Source organism: Oncorhynchus tshawytscha, linkage group LG30 (assembly GCF_018296145.1).
Source record: "Oncorhynchus tshawytscha isolate Ot180627B linkage group LG30, Otsh_v2.0, whole genome shotgun sequence".
Classification (NCBI taxonomy): Eukaryota; Metazoa; Chordata; class Actinopteri; order Salmoniformes; family Salmonidae; genus Oncorhynchus; species Oncorhynchus tshawytscha.
In genome coordinates, this window is record NC_056458.1 from 15,914,868 (window position 1) to 15,940,354 (window position 25,487).

The following is a 25,487-nucleotide window of genomic DNA, read 5'->3' on the forward strand; positions in this document are numbered from 1 at the left end:
TAAAAAGATGAGATAAACTTTTGTTATTGACCAAATACTTATTTTCCACCATAATTTGCAAATAAATTCATTAAAAATCCTACAATGTGATTTTCTGGATTTTTTTTCTCATTTTGTCTGTCATAGTTGAAGTGTACCTATGATGAAAATTACAGGCCTCTCATCTTTTTAAGTGGGAGAACTTGCACAATTGGTGGCTGACTAAATACTTTTTTTGCCCCACTTTAAATATAATACAATCCATGAGTGCAAAGCTCTTAGAGACTTACCCAGAAAGACTGGGTAAGAAAGACAGCTGTAATCGCTGCCAAAGGTGCTTCTGCAAAGTATTGACTCGGGTGTGAATTCTTATGTAAATGAGATATTTCTGTATTTCATTTTCAATACATTTGCTCAAATTTGTCATTATGGGGTATTGTGTGTAGATGGGTGAGAAAATCCCTCGATTTAATCCATATTGAATTCAGGCTGTAACACGACAAAATATGAAATAAGTCAAGGGGTATGAATACTTTCTGAAGTATCTTCTAGTAGCTTATGCAAGTTATGCTTCCTTAATACGAAGTTATGCTTCCGATATTACATAGACCCAACAGTTCCAACTCTGTTTGTTGAAATACATGTACTATATATTAGGATGAAGATAAAGATTAATCAAATGTATTGGTATGACTTTGTATATTGAGCATTACGATATGTAGAGATATTTATCTAGAAGTAATACTAGGTTCAGTGCCAATGTGTCACATATTATTTGTATACTGAAAGAGTCGCATCCACCAGTTAACTGGTCAAAAAGCGATAATAACTAAATTGAAAAGTATGATTATTGTGTACTGTATGCATCCACTATTGTAGCACAACAATGGCTTTCACATGATGTCAGCCAGCAGAATCTAATAATGCATAATAAGAAACTATTTTATGCGCAATACTTGCTACAGCGAACTCAGTGACAACATTATTATACTGAATGAACCAGACTGTGTGAATGGATGCTGTAACTGTCACAGTGTTGTTACATAGCCTGGCTATTTCTGCTAGCCAACATGTCCTATAATTGTTTTGCCGAAAGAAACAAAACACTCAGAATGGTTCATGCACAACGGGCTTCCATTGGAGTCATGCCATCTCCTATGTGAAAGATTGATTGAGGCTATTCTGTACCTCAACCCAATATTGTATTGCACTACTTTCTGACATCGACTCATATTTGAATTATGTTTGTATTATTATTGAACTGTATGAAACATTTATATGAAATGAATGATTGCTTGCATATAATTCCACACAGAATGTTTTCCTAAATAAAGATTAGAAACTTGTTTGATTTGTTTAATTTCATGTGTGAGAAATTTGTTGAAACATGTTAATAAGTTCACCCCAACGTTTGAGCCTGTACTAAACTGACAACGTAATTGTGAGGTGAGACATCCAAGCCAATAGAGGGCAGTGTAACTCGCACCCAACGCAACAGCTCCGTCGCCTTTGGCTTTCGTAATATAAACATTTAACCATAGAGTTTCTAAACTCAGAGGCGCAACATCGTGAAACTTCCGGGAACGCTTGCTAAACAGACTAGACCTGGGTTTCGCAAAGGTATCGTAGCAATAACCATCTTAATTCCATTGAAACTAAATAAACGAAAGATAATTTTAGTGCTACGATGCTTTTGGGAAAATCAGCCCAGGCCGGGGTTTGAGAAGTGAAAAACGAGCTGTTCCTTTTCTCGAAATCTAAAGGCACAACGTGGATTTGAGCCAATGCCTCAACGAGTTGAACATGTTATTACGCCAACCTCATGAAAGTGACAAACTGACACGTTTTCATCTGCATCAAAAACAACTTTATATGGACGGAGTGCCTTTGATTTGACGGTCTGGGTCATTCCTAGTTTTCGGTACCTTTTCTGTCCCCAGGAAATATCAGTTCTTATTTCGTGTAATATGTGGATTCCAGAAGGCTTTAAATATAAGGTCAGGTGTCCTTAACCTTAAAAAACATCAAAATATGGATCCTGAAAGGGAGTTTTATGCAAGTTTTTTTCCCAGTGGATGTTGGCGTTTTTGCCATGTCCCCAGTTATCTACTTACACAATAAATATGCCATAAAATAATACACCTTTTAAAATCGTTATTCATTATGTTATAGTCCTAGTTAAAGTCTCTTTCATCAATAAAGTATTTTTCATAATTATTGTATTTATTATTTTATTTAAGATTTTGCCTGATCACTGTTAGTTTGTTGAAATTCTCCATTTAAGAAAACAACCCCTTCCTACAATGACACCACATTTAGGAAGTGTCGTAATTTCATTGGTGGGAAAACTATTTTGAAAAACTCAATAAATATAAACACTCAGTTGTTAGTCTGTATGTCCCACTCATAAATGTCCACTATGTTAGGCTAAATTATGGAGAAAATGTAAATATGTTTGATAGAGAAGTTAAAATCCTGTTCAAGTGTTCACCATTTTGCTTGCCAGCTCAATCTTGCTCACTCACAGAGCTATGGCTAATTTAGGCTCAAAATTCCCACCCTGTTTAGGTTCCACCCAGTTAGGATTATGCGCCTAACAAATTGGAAAATGCACCCAATATTTTTGTAAGTGCCTGAGCTTGACCAATTTGTTTTTCTGAAAGTCAAACATGCCCATTTTTTCTTAGAATACTATTTAAAATATATATATTGGGGTTTTTTTCTCCAAAAGTTTTGAGGTCCACATGGCACCGCAAGAGAGGAATGACCCGCCTGCACATGACGTATTTGTACGCATGAGTTTAGCTAGCAAATGTCGCCGTGACATCGCCTAGAAGTCTGATATGGGGAAGCAGTTCTGGCCTATCTTCATACTATACTGTCTTTGATACATAACTCATGTTAGCTATCATAAAGGTCGTGCTGTGTTAGCTAGCTAGTGTTTAAGCAATATGTTCCTCAAACGGTTTAAGTGGTAAATAGGTTATTAACGGGAGTTTCACATTTGATATGAAACGCATTTCACTATCAAATACAGGCAAAGTTACTATATTTTCGAAGTTGACACTGACTGTGAAGGTAGGTTAGTTTCCTGGTTAGCTAGCTAGCAGTTCTAGCCCAGTAAATTCGACTAGCTAGCTAGTATATAGCTACATGACTTTAAACCATATTGTGGTGTTTTAGTTTCAGCCTGTATGTGGAATGTCTTGTAAAGTGTTCAACTTTGTGGTTTGTGTAGGTTAGCGACTAGCTAGAAGTTTTATTGATGTGACTCACTAATATAATACTGTTCCTGTAACGTTACTGTCCACTGCCTGGGATGAGTTCGGGTCCCTGACTGTCCATTCTGAGTTTATTTATCATCAGGGATATTGGTTTCATAGGCTATCATCATGAGGCTAATCAAATCTTCAGAAACACACCTATAACCATAAGATAATATAATGACAACTAACATGGCCAGATATCATTGTTTCACCAGCCACTATGATGTCTTTCTCCCATAGGTGTAGGAGACACTTCATCTACACCCTGATGCATGTGTTGTGACGGTGAGGCTGCTTCATTCTCTGTCTTCTGGTAGGTCGTCTTCCCTGGTCATCTGTGTTGCTGTTGCCCTGTGTTCCACACCATGGCACGCCACAGTAAGCTGCAGAAACAGGTGTTGTCTCTGTTCCGCCAGTTCCTGCGTGCTGGCCAGGACAAGCCAGGCTTTCTACCCAGGATCCGGGATGAGTTCCGAGAGAACTCCAGCATCAAGAAGACTGATGTCATGCACATAGAATATCTTTACCGGCGTGGACAGAGACAGCTAGACCAGCTGAAAGATGTGAACACAAAGCAACTAGGAACTTTCTCCAAACCCAAAGCAGAGAGATGACCAAAACCATTTCCTTCTCTACCTCTAACTGGATACGTGGGCATGCGCTATGTAATTACATGAATCATTCACTAGTCAGATTACTACTCCTTTCAATCTGCAGCTGAGGAAGTGCAGTCATTGTCCTAAGCAATGGCCATGGATTTGAACTGTATGACATCACTATTGTCCTCTGTCAGAGAGGTGGACACCACTGATGAGGATGAACATTTGAAAACAATCTCTGGCCAGTGAGTTTGTTTGGTTGAGCAGACCAGTTGCTCTGGTCATTGTTGTAAAATACTTTCATCTAGCTACATTAACCTGTTGAGTGTTTTGGATTAAAGATGATATCATCAGTATGAGAAGTAAATTTGACTTATTTTAAGTCTAGCTAATACTAGTATATGCTTACGTGTCACAAGAGGTTAAGTAATGGCATTATATAATGCTTATGAAATGTACGGTAAATAAACATGTATTGTCACATACACCAGATAGGTGAAGTGAAATATGTTGTTTTATAGGGTCAGCCATAGTAGTATGGTGCCCCTGGAGCAAATTAGGGTTAAGTGCCTTGCTTAAGGGCACATCGACAGGTTTTTCACCCTGTTGTCTTGGGTATTCAAACCAGTGACGTTTCAGTAGCTGGCCCAACGCTCTAACTGCTAGTCTATCTTCCACTCACAGGTGGCATCACACAAATTAGAAATGCCTGAGTAATTTTAGATATTGACTGTCAGAACCAGAAAGTAGCTCAAGCTAACAGCCCAATCCCAAATGGAACCCTTGACCCTACTCCCTATGCACTTGTGGAAATCTGAAATTATTTGGTTGGTATAAGCAATATGGTGAAACTTCAACCTAGCATATGAGAGGGCAAGGTGCAGCTATTAGCATATTGGTTGCACCTGTTAAATCCTCTCAGATCTCAAGTGTATAGGGTTTACTATAGGGGGACATCTCAATTGCATTTCCTTGACTCCTCCTGTCCTCTCTCACCTCATTCTCAAAACCCATTGGAGGAGAAGGTCAGAGGGGTGTGAGGAGAGAGGACATGAGGAGGAAATGCAATTCAGATTCTCCCTAGGGGACCATTTGAGATTGGGTCATAATCTTGACAGCTCAATTATGCAAGGCTCTCGCTTTAGCCGCTAGGTGGCGGTAATATTAGTAGATCTCAGCACATGAACTAGAAGCAGAAGCAAAGATGGTGGACAAATGAAAGATGCCGTTTACCATTGAGAAAATGGTCAGTCCCGGTCTGCTTAACGGGTTGACTCTAGGCACCAATGCATTAGCAGCTGGCTCTGGTCTGTTTAGTTCAGGGATGGGCAACTGGTGGCCCCAGATCAATCCCCCCCCCCCTCTAAACTTATCATGGTTGAATTACTTTGTTAGTAATCTCACTAAGATATATTAAAAACTGCAAACATTTCTCTCCACCCTATGGCAAAATATTTAGAATTGCAGGAAATTAGCTGTAAAACTGTGGCACCTCATGATGAATTCAGATTTTTTTGTGGCCCCCCACCCCCATCAAAGTTGCCCATCCCTGGATTAGTTAATTGACTGTGTAACACTGTATAGGAACACCTGCTCTTTTCATGACATCGACTGACCAGGTGAATCCAGGTGGAAGCTATGATCCCTTATTGATGTCACCTGTTAAATCCAATTCAATCAGTGTAGATGAAGGGGAGGAGACTTTTGAAATAAGGATGTTAAGCCTTGAGACAATGGATTGTGTATGTGTGCCATTTAGAGGGTGAATGGGCAAGACAAAAGATTTAAGTGCCTTTGAACAGGGTATGATAGTAGGTGCACTGGTTTGAGTGGGCCAAGAATAGCAATGCTGCTTTGTTTTTCACACTCAACAGTTTCCTGTGTGTATCAAGAATCCAACCAACTTGACATAACTGTGGGAAGCATTGGGGTCAACATGGGCCAGTATTCCTGTGGAATGCTTTCGACACCTTGTAAAGTCCATGCCCTGACGAATTGAGGCTGTTGTGACTACAAAAGAGGGTGCGACTCAATATTAGGAAAGTGTTCATAATGTTTTGTACACTCAGTGTATATAGCCTTATTTAAGGTAGATATAATTGTTGTCTATTCATTGTATGTTGTCTTTGTCTATTTTCTAATATGATACATATTGCCTTTAATTATTGTAATGAATGTATATTAAAAGCAGTGGTGGAGAAAGTACCCAATTGTCATACTTGAGTAAAAGTAAAGATACCTTAATAGAAAATGACTCAAGGTAAAGTGAAACTCTCTCAGTAAAATACTACTTGAGTAAAAGTCAAAAAATATTTTAAAAGTAAATGTAAATGCTGAAATATACTTAATTATCAAAAGTAAACATAATGATTTTAAATTCCTTACAAGGTTTCACAAACTCTGTGCACGTTTTATTTTTTGCCCTAGCACTACACAGCTGATTAAAATAATCAACTAATCATCAAGCTTTGATCATTTGAATCAGTTGTGTTAGTGCACATTAAAAATGTTGTATTAAGGATACCAGACTACATGATTTTCTTGTGTTTTTTAATTTATGGATAGCCAGGGGCACACTGCAACACTCATCATTTACAAACGAAGCATTTGACCAGAGATGTTTTCTTGATAAGTGCATGATTTGGACCATTTTCCTGTCCTGCTAAGTATTCAAAATGTAATGAGTACTGTTGGTTGTCAGGGAAATGTATAGAGTAGAAAGTACATTATTTTCTTTAGGAATGTAGTGGAATAAAATTAAAAGTTCTTAAGAATATAAATAGTAAAGTAAAGTACAGATACCCCAAAAAACTACTTAAGTAGTACTTAAGTATTTTTAAGTGCTTTACACCACTGATTTAAAGGGAGACTGTTCTGATGCTTTTTAGGCAAATGATTGAACACAAGATAACTCATGTCTTCATTCATATGACCTAGACTTCATACATCAGGTTTTTGCCAAAAGATAAAGAGTGGGTTGTGATTTAGGGACATTGCCATGTTTCATTCTGTCCATAGCACAATGCATGATACGTGTCGTAAGTGCTACATGAAAAATTGAAGAGCAGCATCAACACAAGACTACAGCACTAAACATCTTATGCTCTTAAAAAAGGCTTGACTACACACACTGATATGTGATCTGAAATCACTAGAAGAAGTGTATTTTGCAGGTGTAAATGCAGGTGTCACTCTTTCATGCATGGCCTCTTTCTTCTGCACCTGGACACTCAGTGCTCCAGTGTCCTTGCATGAAGCCATGCCCCTCTAGTACCCCTCAGCCCTCATCCAAGATTAAAGGCAGACAGACAAACACAAAAGAGAACAAAGCCATCCTTCCCACACAACCTACAACAGAGAGGACTTATACCTGAGGCATTTGGGACAGAAACGAAGGAGAGAGGAGAACACATTGTATGTTGGTTGTCTGAAAAATATACTTAGTTAATCACTTGGTAAACTCCTGATAAGAGTATCATCAATAAGCTGTGAACCACTTCAAACGCCATATTTGCAATCAGATGTTGCAGGGATAAATACCATGCAAAACTTTCTCTAAAAGGAATTGAGCTGTTGAATAAGAAGTCGTTGTGTTTTAATCAGTTTACAGTCCAGATCCAGTGTTTTAATCAGTTTATATATTTGCATATCAATAATATATTGAAGACCACCAGTCTCACTGCCCAGTGAGGAGGAAATGCTAGATTGAACGTTGATTACAGGTTGGAGGACCTGAATAGAAAAGCTTCTAAAATCAAGAAATGATTATTACACCAATCAAGGTATGCTTGCACACATGGGTTTTATCCCTCTGATCTCACCCTGCCTCTCTCTCTCTCTCTCTCTCTCGCTCCCTGCCTCTGCCTCTCTCCCTCTCTCTCTCTCTTCCTGCTTCTCTCTCTCGCTCCCTGCCTCTCCCTCTCTCTCACACTTTCTCTCACACACACACACACTTAAACAACGAATATATTTAAGTCTGTGATGGAAACATTTACGGATCAGATTGCTTCTCCACATCTCCCCCATCTCCATGGTCACTGATCATCAGATCCTCGGAAATGTGTACCCAGCGCAGGTAGGCTACCTGGAACCGCAGATCAAGTCTCACCATGACGATGGGCAAAAACTATTTGAATAAATTGTGGAATCATCGGATTAATCAAGATATATCAAATCAGGTATGTTTTTTCTAATATATGAAATGAATATATGATATTAATTATCAAAGAGCCTTATGAACATTTCATGTAACAAACAAAAAAATCAAAATTATGAGAAGTGTAGGCTTTTGGGATGTTTTTGATTTTCAGGCATAGTAAAGAGCTCTAGTGGTTCATGATGGTTTTACTTTACACGACAGATGTCAGTAAATTTATATACACATTTTGAGAAAAGATGGAAAAATGATTTGCACTTGTTGATTGGAAACAATGCCAATACCAAATGAATTGCCCACTGGTACCGATATCTTGTTCACAGACCAGTGCAGGATTCCAGAGCCTTACACAGTGACCAAACAGACAAGAGTTCTCTTCTATCAGTGGGCACATCATCACACAGCTGACAATCTGTGAAACTGTTCATCAGATTCGGAACTCATAAGGAACGTGAATGACCACTCAGGACATTACACCACATTGAGAGCTCTGGATGGACCAACCATCAACGTCCTCTGGCCTTGGGGGCCAGCTGTGTGTAGGTTCTCTGTGTGGGTACCCAGTTTGCTTTAGCACATTAGGGCTTGTTAAGCGTGTTGTGTGTGTGTGGTAGTTTGGTGTGTGTAATGTATGTGTAGTGAGTGATCTGAGTGGTGTTAATAAGCAGGCTCAGACAGGCAGTGTATGTTAGTGCAGTGGTTCGTGTATCTGTGCCGGGCCAGCTGCACTCATGGCTCGTAAACGGGATGGTGGCTGCTGCCCCCTGCCCCTCAATGAGGACAATGCCCGCTTCTGCCTGCTGGCAGGGCTCATCTTGCTCTATCTGCTGTGTGGGGCAGCTGTGTTCTCCGCCCTAGAGCGCCCCTCTGAGCTCCGCGCCCGCCTCCTCTGGGACCAGCAGCTGGCCAACTTTACCCTGAGCCACCGGGTGAGCCTGGGAGCCCTGCACGCGCTGCTGCGCCAGTATGAAGAGGCCAATGGGGCCGGGATCAGAGTGGATGCTCTTAGGCCCCGCTGGGACTTCTCTGGAGCCTTCTACTTTGTCGGCACGGTGGTGTCCACCATCGGTGAGTTGGACAGCTGCTCTCATTGAGGGTCAGAGTCAGGCTATTTTAGATGCAGTTCTTTGTTGTCATGTAGATGCAAACATCCGAACACAACTGTCTCAACAGATACACAGTATAATGTAGAGGATGTATTGAGTAGATGATGGGGGTGAAGAGAGGAGGCTACGGGGATTAGCTGGATGATCGGTTAGACTCCGAGACACTATTGTCAAATTAGTTTAATTTCAATTCAATGTTGGCATGTGAGGTTGATGTGCTTTACTATGACTTTTTCAATGTGATCACTACTCATGACTGAACAATGCCCCCATTTTTAACAGACAACAGGATTGCCATCTCATCCCTTCTCTCCCTCAGCTCCTGTCTTCATGACTCATTCAGTCTCCCTTATTTTTAGTTTATGTTAACATAATTTGGAAGTACCCAGTACTGTGAAATGATTATCCCTCACTAATATCAGCTACATTCGTAGCATGAAGCCAAAATGCTAATATCAATATCGATGCTAATATCTCCACGTCTTTTGTCATCTCGACATGTAGTGCTAATTAAGAACAACTGTAAGGGCACTTAATTGACAAACAATTTTCACATTGACCCTTCTCTTTTGTACTCTTTCCCACCAGGCTTTGGTATGAACACCCCAGCTACCATCCCTGGTAAGATATTCCTGATCTTCTACGGCCTCATCGGCTGTGCCGCCACCATCCTCTTCTTCAACCTCTTCCTGGAGAGGATCATCACCATGCTGGCCTACATCATGCGTTGGTGCCACGAGCGGAGGATGAGGCGGTCGGGGTTGGGGGCTGTGTCAGGGGCCGAGGAGCCCCGCAGTGAGGAGGACAGTCTGGAGGGCTGGAAGCCCTCTGTCTATTACGTGATGCTGATCCTGGGGGTGGCGTCTGTGCTGATCGCCTGCAGCGCCTCCTCTCTGTATTGCTCCATGGAGGACTGGAGCTACATGGACTCCCTGTACTTCTGCTTCGTGGCCTTCAGCACCATCGGCTTCGGGGACCTGGTGAGCAGCCAAAGGGAGCACTATGAGGCCCAGGAAGCCTATCGCCTGGGCAACTGCCTCTTCATCCTCATGGGCGTGTGCTGCATCTACTCGCTCTTCAACGTCATCTCCATCATCATCAAACAGACTCTCAACTGGATCCTGGCCCGGCTGGCTTGTCCAGGCCGACGCTGTCCCTGCTCGTGCCCTAAGAGAGGCCTCCGCAGGCGTGTCTGCTGCCCCTGCCTCCATAAAAAACACTCTGGCTTGAGGCCTCCACCTGCACGACTCCGCCAGCAGCACTTCAAACGCAACGCCGTGCAGCCCACCCCGTCCCAAGTCCCCACAGGGCGACATCGCTACATGGACGCCTCGGTGGAGACAGTGTGCGACAGCGAGACGGACGCCGGAGCGGGGGTGGACGGGGTCGCTGGGGGCCGGCGTCTCTCTGGGGAGATGATTTCGGTGAATGACTTCACAGCGTCCAATAAGGTGTCTCTGGCGCTGCTGCAGAAGCAGCTGTGTGAGACGGCCCAGCAGGGCCCCAGGCAGAGCCACGTTCCTCGCCACAATGGCTTCTCTGGGGGGGTGGGTGCATTCGCCATTATGAACAACCGCCTGCAGGAGACCAGTGTGGACAGGTAGTCCCACCTGACCCCAACCAAACCTATTCACACCAACTCAGAAATAAAGCACTGTTTGTGTGGGTTATTGAAATATGACTGCAGCTTGACTGGATGCTGGATCTTCTCCTGTTATGTCTAAAAAAAACTAGCAACGTTTCATCCTCAGAATGAGCATTGTTTGTAGATCAAACAGTAGTGAAACAGAACAGTTGGATGCCACGGCTGGCCAGACATATTTGCCAAATTTGTTTTCAATGTAAATCATATTGAGGTCAGCTAGATTTCTAGTTGTAGACATGATTATAGCCCACAGCATATCTCTGTTCTGTCTGACAGCTTCTCAGAATGCCAGACATTCATGACAATCACTGATCTCCTATTGAGACAGAATGATCCCGTTTGGTTCTGTGGGGGAGATGCGGTGGACAGACACCTTCCATTTCAACAGCATATGTCTGGAGAGGGTTTGAGAGGCTCAAGTGATTGGCAGGAATGCAATGCTGAACGCAATCAGGCTTTGTGTGGAGTATGGAGATGTGGAGGAGGTCTGGAGGAGACCCACTGATTTATGAGAGCCTTTCAGATGTGTCCTGAGCTCCTCCACAACACAATGGATTTGCGTGGGGTGGCATCAGTGAACATAGAAATGTACCCATATTCTGTATTTGTATCCTGTCACCTAATGTCTAGGGCTCTGCTAGAGAACCTGTTGAATATGTATCACGGTTCAATTGTGTTGCGTTAATTAGATAGAAAGCCCTCAGACACACAGTATGAGAGCTGTAAAAGGAAGATAAAACCTCTTCATCTTCTGATGGCTGAGATGGAGGTCACATTAAAATGCAATGCAATCATCAAGATAACTCTGACAAATAGGATATTGAAATAAAGCACATTTAATCAAATATAGCATTTGGAAAGGTATTTATGTCAATAAATGGTGTGAGAGTGTGACTATCTCATCCAATTTTTATGGATTGCCAATTTTCTGTGTTCATTTTAACAGTACCTAACTGATCAGGGCCCCTCACGCGTATGCAGGTATTTCCCTCAAGAGTCACCTTGATCATGCTTATCTCTTGATCATGCTTATCTCTTGATCATAACTTATCTCTTTACAACATGAACATCACGTACCATATTATCCTCACCAAGGTGTTTCATAGCACACTTTTAAACAGGGAAGTTCAAAAAGAAGAAGGCTGAACACTTTTTTATTTAGAGACAACTCCTCCTGGTGGACATACATGAAATGAAGTCTCTTCGCTGTCTGTGATTTACCATCCGGGCAGTAATCATTTAAAACACAGTAAAACCTTTAATGATCTGGCATATCAAAATATTTGTCTTTATAAATATGTAGTTGAAAGCCACTTGATGGAGATGTAAGTGGATGTTGTGGTCTAGTAAATTCTCTGCAAGTTCTCATTCAGTCAAATCATCTTTATTTAGGCTGAAAACAGTCATGACTTTTAACATGTAGTGTCTATACACACACTACACAGTATGTAAGTAAAGTACATACTCATTTAAATCACATATGTTAATACATTAAGACGTTCATCAATCTACTGACCTTTCTTGGGTTTGTCTTGGTCATGTCACTGTAACAGGTAACCAGGTAACCTGTTACAGTGACATGACCAAGACAAACCCAAGAAAGGTCAGTAGATTGATGAACGTCTTAATGTATTAACATATGTGATTTAAATGAGTATGTACTTTACTTACATACTGTGTAGTGTGTGTATAGACACTACATGTTAAAAGTCCACTGTCATCAAGGTCGGTAAGGCAGCATAGTACAGGTCATGCCAACCAGACTAAACACAGTACAGGTCATGCCAACCAGACCAAACACAGTACAGGTCATGCCAACCAGACCAAACACAGGACAGAGAGAGAGAGAGGTTTGATGACTCAACACTAAACATCAACCTGAAATCCATACCTAATAGAAGTTGTGCAAAGAATACTGGTGCTAATTTTACCTCATTGAATTCCATTTTTAAAGAATATAACAATTTGAATTTGACATTGTTATCCATATGGGATAAATATATGTCAGATGGGTTGTCAACTACTGGATCATATTGCTGAGCCAGAATCTCTGAGTTTAAAAGTGTCAGGTCCTATAAAATAAAATGTTCCCTATATTGTAGAAATATAAAATCTATAGTCCACAAATTGCATTTTACTTGTCACATCAGGATGTTGCTTGGCAGGAGGGATGCGACAATATTCCTTCGTCAGGTTCCCTTTTGTGATTGATTGAATTGCCACATAATGAAAACAGTTTTTATTTTGTCATTGGTTGTGTTCCTGAGACGTTTCCCAGACAACAGAGCCTAGACGAGCTTCTCAGAAACACCAAGCCCCTGGAGAAAAATGTGGACTGCTGTTAAGTGATTATGCATAAATACTGACCCGCTCAGAGATGACGTAGTATTGGTATAGTAACTGAGATAGTTTGATATAAATACAAACACTTACATTAGGTGTAGTAGGTTTGTGTGCCTCTTTCTTTTCATAATAGGCAGAGATGATACAGTTCCTTCTGCAACACACAGGAAACAGGTTTGAGGACAAGCAGTGTCTCTCTACTCAGAGGATCCTTAATGCACTTACTTGCTCTGCAGACCGCCTCCAGGTGGTAAACCTGGGACATCAGTGTTTGCCAGAACAGTGAGGACAGACAGCAGGTCAGGATCCTCCCCCTGGGAACTCAGCTCCTCATAAATCTCTATCAAAAGGGAAGAGGGGAGTATTTGAAAGAAAAACAATGATTGAAATGATACATGTAGCGTACTTGACAATAGTGCACCAGTCCTCTCTGTATCAATGAACTGTTTCACTCCACAAAATTAGTGCCTTTTGCATTCCTTTGATATTTGAAGTAGAAATGGTGCACAGATATTGAATTTTAAAAGCCTGTTATATTAAATGAAGTTGCCTTTAATATAGACCACATGGACAATTCAATAAATCTGTTTTTTTATATTAATAAAGACTTGCTAAAGTGCCCGAAATTCAGCATTTGTACATGTCCTTTTAAGCATCCTCTGTGACTTATAGGACTATTTTAACCCCCTTAACCCCAACATTTCTCCAAGTTGTCACCATCATTGCAAAGCCTTAGTTATTCTGTTGCATTTTGTCAACACTGTTACTCAAACTGAGCTCTTGTTTTAATATATTTTTCAAAAGAATTATTGAACATCTAATAGTCAAATCACAGTGTAAAAGCAGGTGAGCTGGTTCTACTCCTTTTGGCAATTTTTTTATGTTTCGTGGTGGAAAACTGAGCTGGTCGATCACACCACATCAACCCTGTTAGCTATGAACAGACAGGCTAGACATTTTTTTTACAGAAATGTTTTGGGGTGAAGCTTGCATTCAATCGCCCCTCCTTGTTGTACACAACAAGCTTCTATTCCTTCTGTCAAAGGGGGATTTATGGCTGATTTAAGAAGTCGTCAACCCTGTTACTTTATTTGCACTTAATAGGCACTTACTATAGTATTTCTTTTATTTAACCTCTTGAGATGGGAAAACTAGTTTTTTTATTAAGTTTAACGTGCTCTTTATGACAGAGTGTTGGTGTTTTTAGGTACTCAAAAGGTGACTAATTTGTGGAATGACCCAACTATAGTTGTGTAAATCTTGTTGTAAACTGATTTGGGGTTAAAATGGATAAACTGAAGTGAGTGAATATAATTGTCCTCACAACGACCCCCACAATACTGCACCTGCCACTTTAGACTCCAGCAGATCTTCAAGCGCTGCCTCCTGGTGTAGGGCCTCTGCTGAGAGCTGGGGGGAGCCAGGGAAGCAGACCAAGATTATGCTGATGTTGTCCAGACTCCCCTGCAGAGGAGAACAAGCCAACCAGGGTTAGGACAGTCCCAGTACACAGAGATCCCCTCATGGTAGGATACAGTACAGACCTGACATAAGTACATCTTACATTTGTAAAGAGGGTTGACTGTTGTTAGCACATTTTTGTGATGTGCCCTCTGAACAGTGTGTGAGATAGGATAATCTTTGCCTCCATTATGATAATGGTGAAAATGTATTGAGCTGTAGATATTGTTGTTGGTCAAGTGCCAAATCAGGTGAGTGCCAAACAAGGCTTACTAGAAGACTACTAGCAGGATTACAACAGCCCGCTAAGTAGTGACCTTTGACCTCCAACTACGACCACTTCTCTTCTGTGTTTGTCTGATCCTTACAAGATTAGGCCCCCTTTGTTCTAGAAGTTACCCCACTCTCAAATGATAGAGTACTGCCTGTCTTCCCTGTAGCCTACGTGGTGCATGAACTGCTGACTGTTAATAATTTACAGATGATTGTTGACACCTCAACCAGGATTAAGGGGCAGGGCAATTTGCGACTGTTGTTGTCTTCGCAATCAGTGGCTGTATTGGAGGGGGAGTGGTTTCTCCTCTCATAGGCAATCAGCAATTGGTATCATGGAGGTGTGCTCTTTACCTCTGCAAGGCAATTATTGCTAGCGCTTCAGTCTCCCATGTTTTCTCAGTGGCGGTCTGGTCGCAAATCTAAGACAATCGCTGAAACAAAGAAGGTGCTGTAGAGTTGTTCTGCTGAGTTATTTGAGGAAGGAAAGAGAGGAAGGCTCCACACCACTCTCTTACTTGAGTGTCTTACCTCCAACTATGACCACTTCTCTTCTGAAAAACAGCTTGTATCTCAAGGCCATCAGACTGTTAAATAGCCATCACTAGGCACCTTAGAGGCTGCTGCCACATATACATAGACTTGAAATGACTGGCCACTTTAATAATGGAACACTAGTCACTTTAATAATGTTTACATATTTTTGCTATACTGTACAGTACCAGTCAAACGTTTGGACACACCTACTCATTCAAGGGATTTCTTTATTTGGACTATTTTCTACATTGTAGACTAATAGTGAAGATATCAAAACTATGAAATAACACATGGAATCATGTAGTAACCAAAAAAGTGTTAAACAAATCTAAATATATTTTAGATTTGAGATTCGTCAAAGTAGCCACCCTTTGAATTGATGACAGCTTTGCACAATCTTGGCATTCTCTCAACCAGCTTCATGAGGTAGTCACCTGGAATTCATTTCAATGGAATGCATTTGTATTTTATTTGATTTATTTCACCTTTATTTAACCAGGTAGGCCAGTTGAGAACAAGTTCTCATTTACAACTGTGACCTGGCCAAGATAAAGCAAAGCAGTGCAACAAAAACAACACAGAGTTACACATGGGATAAACAAACGTACAGTCAATAGTACAATATAAAAAAATCTATATACAGTGTTTGCAAATGTAGTAAGATTAGGGAGGTAAGGCAATAAATAGGCCATTGTGGCGAAATAATTTCAATTTAGCATCAACACTGGAGTGATAGATGTGCAGATGATGATGTGCAAGTAGAGATTCTGGGGTGCAAAAGAGCAAGAGGGTAAGTAATAATATGGGGATGAGGTAGTTGGGTGTGTTATTTACAGATTGGCTGTGTACAGGGACAGTGATCGGTAAGCTGCTCTGACAACTGATGCTTAAAGTTAGAGAGGGAGATATGACTCCAGCTTCAGAGATTTTTGCAGTTCGTTCCAGTCATTAGCAGCAGAGAACTTGAAGGAAAGGCAGCCAAAGGAAGTGTTGGCTTTGGGGATGACCAGTGAAATATACCTGCTGGAGTGCATGCTACGTGTGAGTGTTGCTATGGTGACCAGTGAGCTGAAATAAGGCAGGGCTTTACCTGGAAAATACTTATAGATGACCTGGAGTCAGGGGGTTTGGCGATGAATATGTAGTGAGGGCCAGCCAACGAGAGGACACAGGTCGCAGTGGTGGGTAGTATATGGGGCATTGGTGACAAAATGGCGCTGTGATAGACTACAAACAGTTTGCTGAGTAGTAGGTGTTGGAGGCTGTTTTGTAAATTACATCGCCGAAGTCAAGGATCGGTAGGATAGTCAGTTTTACGAGGGTTTTACGAGGATGTTTGGCAGCATGAGTGAAGGAGGCTTTGTTGCGATATAGGAAGCCGATTCTAGATTTAATTTTGGATTGGAGATGCTTAATGTGAGTCTGGTGAGTTTACAGTCTAACCAGACACCTAGGTATTTGTAGTTGTCCACATATTCTAAGTCAGAACCGTCCAGAGTAGTGATGCTAGTCGGGTGGGAGGGTACGGGCAGCAATCGGTTGAAGAGCATGCACTTAGTTTTACTAGAATGTAAAGCAGTTGGAGGCCACGGAAGGAGTGTTGTATGGCGTTGAAGCTTGTTTGGAGGTTTGTTAGCAAAGTGTCCAAAGAAGGGCCAGATGTATACAGAATGGTGTCGTCTGCGTAGAGGTGGATCAGAGAATCACCAGCAGCAAGAGCGACATCATTGATATATACAGAGAAAAAAGTCGCCCCAGAATTGAACCCTGTGGCATGTGAACCCCTAGAGAATGCCAGAGGTCTGGACAACAGGCCCTCCGATTTAACACACTGAACACTATCTGAGAAGTAGTTGGTGAACCAGGCGAGGCAGTCATTTGAGGAGCCAATTAACATGTGTGTCTTGTTAAAAGTTAATTTGTGGAAATTCTTCCTTCTTAATGCATTTGAGCCAATCAGTTGTATTGTGACAGAAGAGCCCTATTTGGTAAAAGACCAAGTCCATATTATTACAAGAACAGCTCAAATAAGCAAAGAGAAACGACAGTCAGTCATTACTTTAAGACATGAAGGTCAGTCAATCCAGAACATTTCAAGAACTTTGAAAGTTTCTTCAAGTGCAGTTCCAAAAACTACCAAGTGCTATGATGAAAATGTCTCTCATGAGGACCGCCACAGGAAAGGAAGCCCCGAATTACCTCTGCTGCAGAGGATACGTTCATTAGAGTTACCAACCTCAGAAATCGGCAATTAACTGCACCTCAGATTGCACCTCACAGAGTTCAAGTAACAGACACATGTCAACATCAACTGTTCAGAGGAGATTGCGTGAATCAGGCCTTCATGGTCGAATTGCTGCAAAGAAACGACTACTAAAGGACACTGATAATAAGAAGAGACTTGCTTGGGCAAAAACATGAGCAATGGAAATTAGACCGATGGAAATCTGTCCTTTGGTCTGATGAGTCCAAATTTTAGATTTTTATTCCAACCGCCGTGTCTTTGTGAGACGCAGAGTACGTGAACGGATGATCTCTGCATGTGTGGTTCCCACCGTGAAGCATGGAGGAGGAGGTGTGATGGTGTGGGTTGCCTTGCTGGTGACACTGTCTGTGATTTATTTAGAATTCAAGGCACACTTAACCAGCATGGCTACCACAGCATTCCGCAGCGATACGCCATCCCATCTAGTTTGCTCTCAGTTGGACTATCATTTGTTTTTCAACAGGACAATGACCCATAACACACCTCCAGGCTGTGTAAGGGCTATTTGACAAGGAAGGAGAGTGATGGAGTGCTGCATCAGATGACCTGGCCCCCACAATCACCCGGCCTCAACCCAATTGAGATGGTTTGGGATGAGTTGGGCCGCAGAGTGAAGGAAAAGCAGCCAACAAGTGCTCAGCATATGTGGGAACTCCTTCAAGACTGGTGGAAAAGAATTCCTCGTGAAGCTGGTTGAGAGAATGCCAAGAGTATGCAAAGCTGTCATCAAGGCAAAGGGTGGCTACTTTGAAGAATCTCTAATATAAAATATATTTTGTGTTATTTTATAGTTTTGTCTTCACTATTATTCTACAACATAGAAAATAGTAAAAGTATGTAAAAACCCTTGATTGAGTTGGTGTCCAAACATTTGACTGGTACTGTATATAATGTATTCTATTCTACTGTATTTAGTCTATGACACTCTGCCATTGCTCATCCTAATATATATATATATATCCTTAATTCCGTTCTTTTACTTTTAGGTTGTGTGTATTGTGTGTATTGTTGTGAACTTTAGATACTACTGCACTGTTGGAGCTAGAAACACAAACATTTCGCTACACCCGCAATGACATCTGCTAAACGTGTATGTGACAAATAAAATTTGATTTGATTTTGTTTTCAGATGATCTCATTTTGCTCTTTTGTAGCTTTGCCAACTATGTGTGTGTTTTCTTTACCTGTTCACTCCTCTCCTGTAGGCTTTACAGATGCTCCCCACCCCTTGGCTGCAACCGTTCTAATTGAGTGAACCCTGCATGCACAACAATGTGGGATTCCTGGTCTGTCTCTGGCAGTGTTTTGAACTCTTTCTTCCCCTCCTTGCCTCTTTTGACCTCACCTGTTCCCAGTCTCCTCCCACTCACAAGGCAGGCAATATGCTTGACCTCATCTTCACCTACCTTCCATCACTGTAAATGTCAAGCTTCTGGCTCTTTTCGATCTTCACCGCCCTCCGTAGCCCTTTCCTGCAGTCAATGACCAAAACTACCCTCTTTGGCCTCGGATGGAATGTTATTCATATTTTTTATAATTTCATGAATAAAGATAATTTCAAAAACCTGCAGAAAGTCAGGTGTTTCTATGTCAAACAGTTGTTACATTCTGTGATGTACAGTATATAAAGTGTAATATTGGAATGCATTACATTTCAACTCTATTTGACACAGTACAGGTGTTTTCTTTTTTTAAAGCCAATAACCATATGTGTTTCAAGGTAAATGTGTTAAAGATGACCAAGATACACTCTTTGTGACCCTGATTGTGCCCATTGCAGTAAAAGATTAAACCTCCCCTCCTCTCCCCTCCTCTTCCCGTTCTGCGGATTACTTTGTCGAACACGTTGAAAAGAAGGTCGACGACATCTCCTCCTCATTCCCTCAGCCTTTTGAGTCCACTGGTCCCACTCACACAGAACTACCCTACACCTTGACCTCTTTCTACCTCTCTTTTCAGATCAAATCCTGCGATTAGTGTGGTCCGGCCGCCTGACAACCTGCTCTCTTTACTCCATCCCCTTCTCCAGACAATCTCTGGAGACCTCCCATTCCTCATAAACTCATCCCTGACCACTGGCTGTGTCCCCCCTGACTTTAAAATGGCCAGGGTCGTTTCCCTCAAGAAACCAACACTTGACTCCTCTGACGCCAAAAATTACAGACCGGTATACCTGTCTTTTGTTTCCAAAACTCTTGAGCGTGCTCTCTGACCAACTCTCTCTCTATCTCTTTCAGAACAATCTTCTTGACCCTAACCAGTCAGGCATCAAGACGGGTCACTCAACCGAGACTGCTCTTCTCTGTCACGAAGGCTCTCCGCACTGCTGAAGCTGACACTCTCTCCTTTGTTCTCATCCTCCTAGATCTATCCACAACCTTCAACAATGTGAACCATCAGATTCTCCTCTCCACGCTCTCAGGGCTGGGTGTCTCAGGCTCTGCACACTTTTGGATTGCATCCTACCTGGCAGGCCACTCCTACCTGGTGACGTGGAGCGGATCTGTGTCTGCACCACATACTTTCAATACAGGTGTCCCTCAGGGCTCAGTTCTAGGCCCTCTCTTCTTCTCTCTATACACCAAGCCACTTGGTTCTGTCATATCCTCGCATGTTCTCTCCTATTACTGCTATGCGGATGACACCCAGGTGGCGACACGCATCTCTGCGTGCCTGGAAGATACACTACATGACCAAAAGTATGTGGACACCTGCTCGTCGAACATCTCATTCCAAAATCATGTGCATTAATATGGAGTTGCTGCCTCCACTCTTCTGGTAAGGCTTTCCACTAGATGTTGGAACATTTCTGTGGGGACCTGCTTCCATGCCGTCACAAGAGCATTAGTGACGTCGGCACTGATATTGGGCGATTAGGCCTGGTTTGCAGTCGGCGTTCCAATTCATCCCAAAGGTATTCGATGGGGTTGAGGTCAAGGCTCTTTGCAGGCCAGTCATGTTCTTCCACATCAATCTCGACAAACCATTTCTGTATGGACCTCGCTTTGTGCACAGGGACATTGTCATGCTGAAACAGGATAGGGCCTTCCTTAAACTGTTGCCACAAAGTTGGAAAAACAGAATAGTCTAGAATGTGATTGTATGCTGAAGCATTAAGCTTTCCCTTCACTTGAACTGAGGTGCCTAGCCTGAGGTGCCTAGCCCGAACCATGAAAAACAGCCCCAGACCATTATTCCTCCTACACCAACTTTACAATTGGCACTATGCATTAGGGAAGGTAGCGTTCTCTTTGCATCCGCCAAACCCAGATTCGTCCGTCGGACTGCTAGATGGTGAATCGTGATTCATCACTCCAGAGAACGATTTTCCACTGCTCCAGAGTCCAAAGGCAGCGAGCTTTACACCACTCCAGCTGATGCTTGACATTGCGCATGGTGATCTTAGGCTTGTGTGGGGCTGCTCGGCCATGGAAACCCACTTCAGGAAGCTCCTGACTCACAGTTATTGTGCTGACGTTGCATCCAGAGGCAGTTTGGAACTCAGTAGTGAGTGTTGCAACTGAGAACAGACGATCTTTACAAGCTTTAGCACTCGGCGGTCCCGTTCTTTGAGCCATCACTTTGAGGCTGAGCCGTTGTTGCTCCTAGACGTTTCCACTTCACAATAACAGCACTTACAGTTGACCAGGGCAGCTCTAGCAGGGCAGAAATTTGACAAACTGACCTTGTTGCAAAGGTGGCATCCTATGACGGTGCCACGTTGAAAATCACGGAGCTCTTCGGTAAGGCCATTCTACTGTCAATGTTTGTCTGTGGGGGTTGCATGGCTGTGTACTCGATTTTATACACCTGTCAGCAGCTCCTGCAGGTTCATGCTCTACAACATCCGTAAAGTACGACCCTACCTCACACAGGAAGTGGCGCAGGTCCTAATACAGGCAGTTGTCATCTCCCGTCTGTATTACTGCAACTTGCTGTTGGCTGGGCTCCCCGCTTGTGCCATCAAACCCCTGCAACTTATCCAGAATGCTGCAGCCCGCCTGGTGTTCAACCGTCCCAAATTCCCCCATGTCACCCCGCTCCTCCGCACACTCCACTGGCTTCCAGTTGAAACTCGCATCCACTACAAGACCATGGTTCTTACCTACTGAGCAGCAAGAGGAACTGCCCCTCCCTACCATCAAGCTATGCTCAAACCCTACACCCCAACCCGAGTACTCCGCTCTGCCACCTGTGGTCTCTTGGCTCAGAACCAGCTTCCCCCTGAAGCTAGGACAGCAGAATCCCTGCTCATCTTCCGAAAACTTTGAAATTCTACCTCTTCAAAGAGTATTTTAAATAATCCCCTCGCACCCCCTCCTCACGTCCGATCCTGATGTGACCTGGGTGGGCTAATAAAAGCAGAGTCTGATGTACAAATGCTGTACGCAACCTTATCCTTTGTATAAGACTGACCCTCCACACAGCAAAGCTAAAGCACATTGTCTCCCTTCAGGAACATGAATAGCCTACTTCCTCCTTCATGCACAACTGAACTGACTCGCCGCGCCTTCATGCACAACTGAACTGACTATGATGGTGAAGTGTGTGAGAGCATTAGAAACTGTGACATTTTCAGGTCGTTGAGCAGAATCTCTAAACTGGAACACTGTTATATAACTGCCAAGCCATACTAAGGTGAGGATATGGTAGTCAAAGCCAGCCCAGCTCAGCTCACAGAGTATGTGTTCAATAGGTGTGTGTTAGTGGGTATGTGTTTGTAAAGGTATTGTGACGTCATACATTCTCATGTCCCAGTGGTCTGTCTAAGCCTTGGGAAGGTCAGAAGGTACTCTTTGAGTTCTGGTATATTCTCGATAATCGTATTTCATGGGATTATTATTATGTCATGGAAAATAAAGCCATAGCCTCTGCCAAAATAATATCACGTTTTATTAACTAATGTTCAGTCTGTGTGGCTCATGTTTAACCAGATCAGAACATTTTGCCCTGTCTACATTGAGGATAGTGCATCCACATGTTGACAGCGAACTGATACACTTATGCACCAACATGTACATGAAGGGACTATTTTAACAGATCACTGATGTGGTCCATATGTAATGATCTACAGGTGACCTTGGGTACTGACCTTATAGAGGCAGAGGTCAATGACCTGGGAGCAGACGTCCCTGAGGTCAGTGCAGACGCGCAGACGGCTGCGGATGAAAGCACACAGCTCCTCGTTGGAGACCGTATCCCACACCCCGTCACAGGCCAGCACCAGGAACTCATCCCCGGGAGACCGCTCCACCACACACACCTCTGGCTCCGGGGACACCATCTGCTGGGTGGGCGGCCGGTTCTCTGCCCCCTTGTAGCTGAAGTCCCCCAGGGCTCGGGACACGGCCAAGGAGCCGTTGATGCGCTGCAGGGACACGGAGCCACCGGCGCTCTCAATGCGCTCCCTCTCCAGAGGGCTGTAGGGCTTGTGGTCCTCAGTGGAGAAGCACACTTGCCCTGCCCGGCACAGCATGGCACGCGAGTCTCCACAGTTGGCGAAGTAGAAGTATCGTGGTGAGATGAGAGTGGAGGTCACGGTGGTGCCACCCCGCTCCCAGCCCTCACGGCGGGCTGCAGTTAGCAGGTGTTTGTCTGTGTGTAGGAAGCCATCTGTGAAGCTCCCTCTCACCCGATCAGGGTGGTCCTCTGGCCCGATCCCTCCTACAGGACACACCCGTACAGTTAGTACACACATACCGTACAGTTAGTACACACATACCGTACAGTTAGTACACACATACCGTACAGTTGGTACACACATACCGTACAGTTAGTACACACATACCGTACAGTTGGTACACACATACCGTACAGTTAGTACACACATACCGTACAGTTAGTACACACATACCGTACAGTTGGTACACACATACCGTACAGTTGGTACACACATACTGTAGAGTTGGTACACACATACCGTACAGTTGGTACACACATACCGTACAGTTAGTACACACATACCGTACAGTTAGTACACACAGGCCGTACAGTTGGTACACACAGGCCATACAGTTGGTACACACATACCGTACAGTTAGTACACACAGGCCGTACAGTTGGTACACACAGGCCATACAGTTGGTACACACATACCGTACAGTTGGTACACACATACCGTACAGTTAGTACACACAGGCCGTACAGTTGGTACACACAGGCCATACAGTTGGTACACACAGGCCATACAGTTGGTACATACAGGCCATACAGTTGGTACACACAGGCCATACAGTTGGTACACACAGGCCATACAGTTGGTACACACAGGCCATACAGTTGGTACACACAGGCCGTACAGTTGGTACACACAGGCCATACAGTTGGTACACACAGGCCATACAGTTGGTACACACAGGCCATACAGTTGGTGCACACATACCGTACAGTTGGTACACACATACCGTACAGTTAGTACACACAGGCCGTACAGTTGGTACACACAGGCCATACAGTTGGTACACACAGGCCATACAGTTGGTACACACAGGCCGTACAGTTAGTACACACAGGCCGTACAGTACACAAGCAGTAAGTATACATAGGAAGTCAGTACACACTGCACACAGGCAGTAAAAGCAGTGGCTAAAATGATTTGTGTTATTGGTCAGCTCCGTATTTATTTTACCACAACACTGCTACTTTATCTTGATAATCTCCAGTAACCTAAAATGTAGTGATCATTTATAGTTATTACCAGGTATACACCTCTCTAACAGGCTATTCAATACATCACGGAGGAGTCACATGCTTTACCCCGATGAGCTTAATGTTACGTATAAATATCTGCTCTCGAATGAGTCATCAACTCAATATATGAAGATCTGTTCACGCATCTCTTTTGTATCAATCATCTATTTAAACTATGAGATGAAACCGGCTGTTAAGTAACATGAGAAGTATGTCAAACACAGATGATAACATTTTGTCTAAGTTTGTTTCACCTGTAGCTAGGACCTGATCCAGCAGGTGTTGTGAGGCGTACTGTGCCACTTGGTTGCCCGCATGCCCATCAAACACAGCAAAGAAGCTCCAGTCTGCCAGCCCTGCACCCAGCTGAGGCACACAGTTGTGGTAGTCCTCCATGTTGGCCCTCCAGCCCTGCATGCTGCCCAGGGCGTAGGTCAGGCCCCAGCGGGAGCAGCCCTCCTCAGTCAGCTTGTCCAGGACGGGACGGTCCAGGTAGGGGCTGGGGATCACCTCCTCCCCCTCCCCCTGCATGTGCTCTGCCCCTCCACGCCCCCCTCCCTTGAAGAAGGAGCTGACCCTCTTCTCTGTCTCCTTCACCAGCTGCCGGACAAATGCAGGCATCTCCACACTCCCCTTCCGTGTTGTCCTCATGGCTACAGCAGCTGACAGTGTGGTTCTGGGTGTCTTCTTTCCCTCTCCCCCCCGCTGTGGGCCTGTGGGCCTGTGGGCCTGTGGGCCAGTGGGCTGTTGGCTAGGCCTGTGCCGTGCCGTGTGCTGCCTGCGTAGCCCCACTTCTCCAAGCCTTTCAGAGCATGGCTTCCCAGGCTGATGCTATTGGTCTGGCTGATTGATTTTCTCTGTGCTGCTGCTTGCTGTTTACACCCCTCTCTCTGCCCATATCCTTCCTTTCAGTCCTCTCCTCTCTCTTCCTGTTCTCTCTGGTGATCTCACTGATCTGCACTCTCTCCTGTATCCATCCCTGCTCTGTGTTTATTAGCTTTCCTCTGTAGTCCTGTGATTTCACCTTCTCCCTCTCTTTTTCATAGCACTTTCCTCTTTCTCCAGCTGTCCCCTAGTCTTTCTGTTTGCCTCGTCTGTGATTGGTTGGCTATTTATGTAGACCAATCCCTGAGCAGCATAGCTCATCCCTGTCATGCATGCGCTGT

General features: G+C 43.4%; 3 protein-coding genes across 4 annotated transcripts; 2 read left to right on the top strand and 1 right to left on the bottom strand.

The window, feature by feature from the left end:
- The first annotated feature begins 2,705 nt into the window (after positions 1-2,705).
- On the top strand, positions 2,706-4,200 carry LOC112250218 (succinate dehydrogenase assembly factor 1, mitochondrial-like). 2 transcript variants are annotated; one of them, XR_002953511.2, is made up of 3 exons: positions 2,706-3,057; positions 3,486-3,558; positions 3,662-3,801. XR_002953511.2 is itself a non-coding variant. In XM_024420169.1 (2 exons), exons 1-2 carry the CDS (start codon positions 2,989-2,991, stop codon positions 3,857-3,859), a joined length of 366 nt encoding a protein of 121 aa, XP_024275937.1. In that variant the 5' UTR covers positions 2,735-2,988; the 3' UTR covers positions 3,860-4,200. The 2 variants fall into 2 exon arrangements, 1 of the variants encoding a protein (XP_024275937.1); XM_024420169.1 differs by lacking the exon at positions 3,486-3,558 and having other exon boundaries at positions 2,735-3,057; positions 3,563-4,200.
- A 4,138-nt stretch (positions 4,201-8,338) lies between these two features.
- On the top strand, positions 8,339-11,485 carry LOC112251720 (potassium channel subfamily K member 13). The gene is made up of 2 exons (XM_024422674.1): positions 8,339-9,068; positions 9,695-11,485. Exons 1-2 carry the CDS (start codon positions 8,732-8,734, stop codon positions 10,708-10,710), a joined length of 1,353 nt encoding a protein of 450 aa, XP_024278442.1. The 5' UTR covers positions 8,339-8,731; the 3' UTR covers positions 10,711-11,485.
- A 922-nt stretch (positions 11,486-12,407) lies between these two features.
- On the bottom strand, positions 12,408-25,424 carry ppm1nb (protein phosphatase, Mg2+/Mn2+ dependent, 1Nb (putative)). The gene is made up of 6 exons (XM_024420168.2): positions 24,576-25,424; positions 22,724-23,295; positions 14,441-14,558; positions 13,320-13,434; positions 13,185-13,248; positions 12,408-13,069 (listed from the first exon to the last, which is right to left on the bottom strand). Exons 1-6 carry the CDS (start codon positions 24,970-24,972, stop codon positions 13,040-13,042), a joined length of 1,296 nt encoding a protein of 431 aa, XP_024275936.1. The 5' UTR covers positions 24,973-25,424; the 3' UTR covers positions 12,408-13,039.
- Positions 25,425-25,487: the final 63 nt, after the last annotated feature.

What these genes read in the sequence shown, in the direction of transcription:
- LOC112250218 (XM_024420169.1), top strand. Translation starts at nt 2,989, where the DNA reads ATGAAACGCATTTCACTATCAAATACAGGCAAAGTTACTATATTTTCG. An exon ending in AGTTGACACTGACTGTGAAG is followed by an intron (nt 3,058 to 3,562) that starts GTAGGTTAGTTT and finishes GTCTTCTGGTAG; the next exon opens with GTCGTCTTCCCTGGTCATCT.
- LOC112251720 (XM_024422674.1), top strand. Translation starts at nt 8,732, where the DNA reads ATGGCTCGTAAACGGGATGGTGGCTGCTGCCCCCTGCCCCTCAATGAG. An exon ending in CACGGTGGTGTCCACCATCG is followed by an intron (nt 9,069 to 9,694) that starts GTGAGTTGGACA and finishes CTTTCCCACCAG; the next exon opens with GCTTTGGTATGAACACCCCA.
- ppm1nb (XM_024420168.2), bottom strand. Translation starts at nt 24,972, where the DNA reads ATGAGGACAACACGGAAGGGGAGTGTGGAGATGCCTGCATTTGTCCGG. An exon ending in GGATCAGGTCCTAGCTACAG is followed by an intron (nt 23,296 to 24,575) that starts GTGAAACAAACT and finishes TGTGTCCTGTAG; the next exon opens with GAGGGATCGGGCCAGAGGAC. An exon ending in TTGACCTCTGCCTCTATAAG is followed by an intron (nt 14,559 to 22,723) that starts GTCAGTACCCAA and finishes TCTCCTCTGCAG; the next exon opens with GGGAGTCTGGACAACATCAG.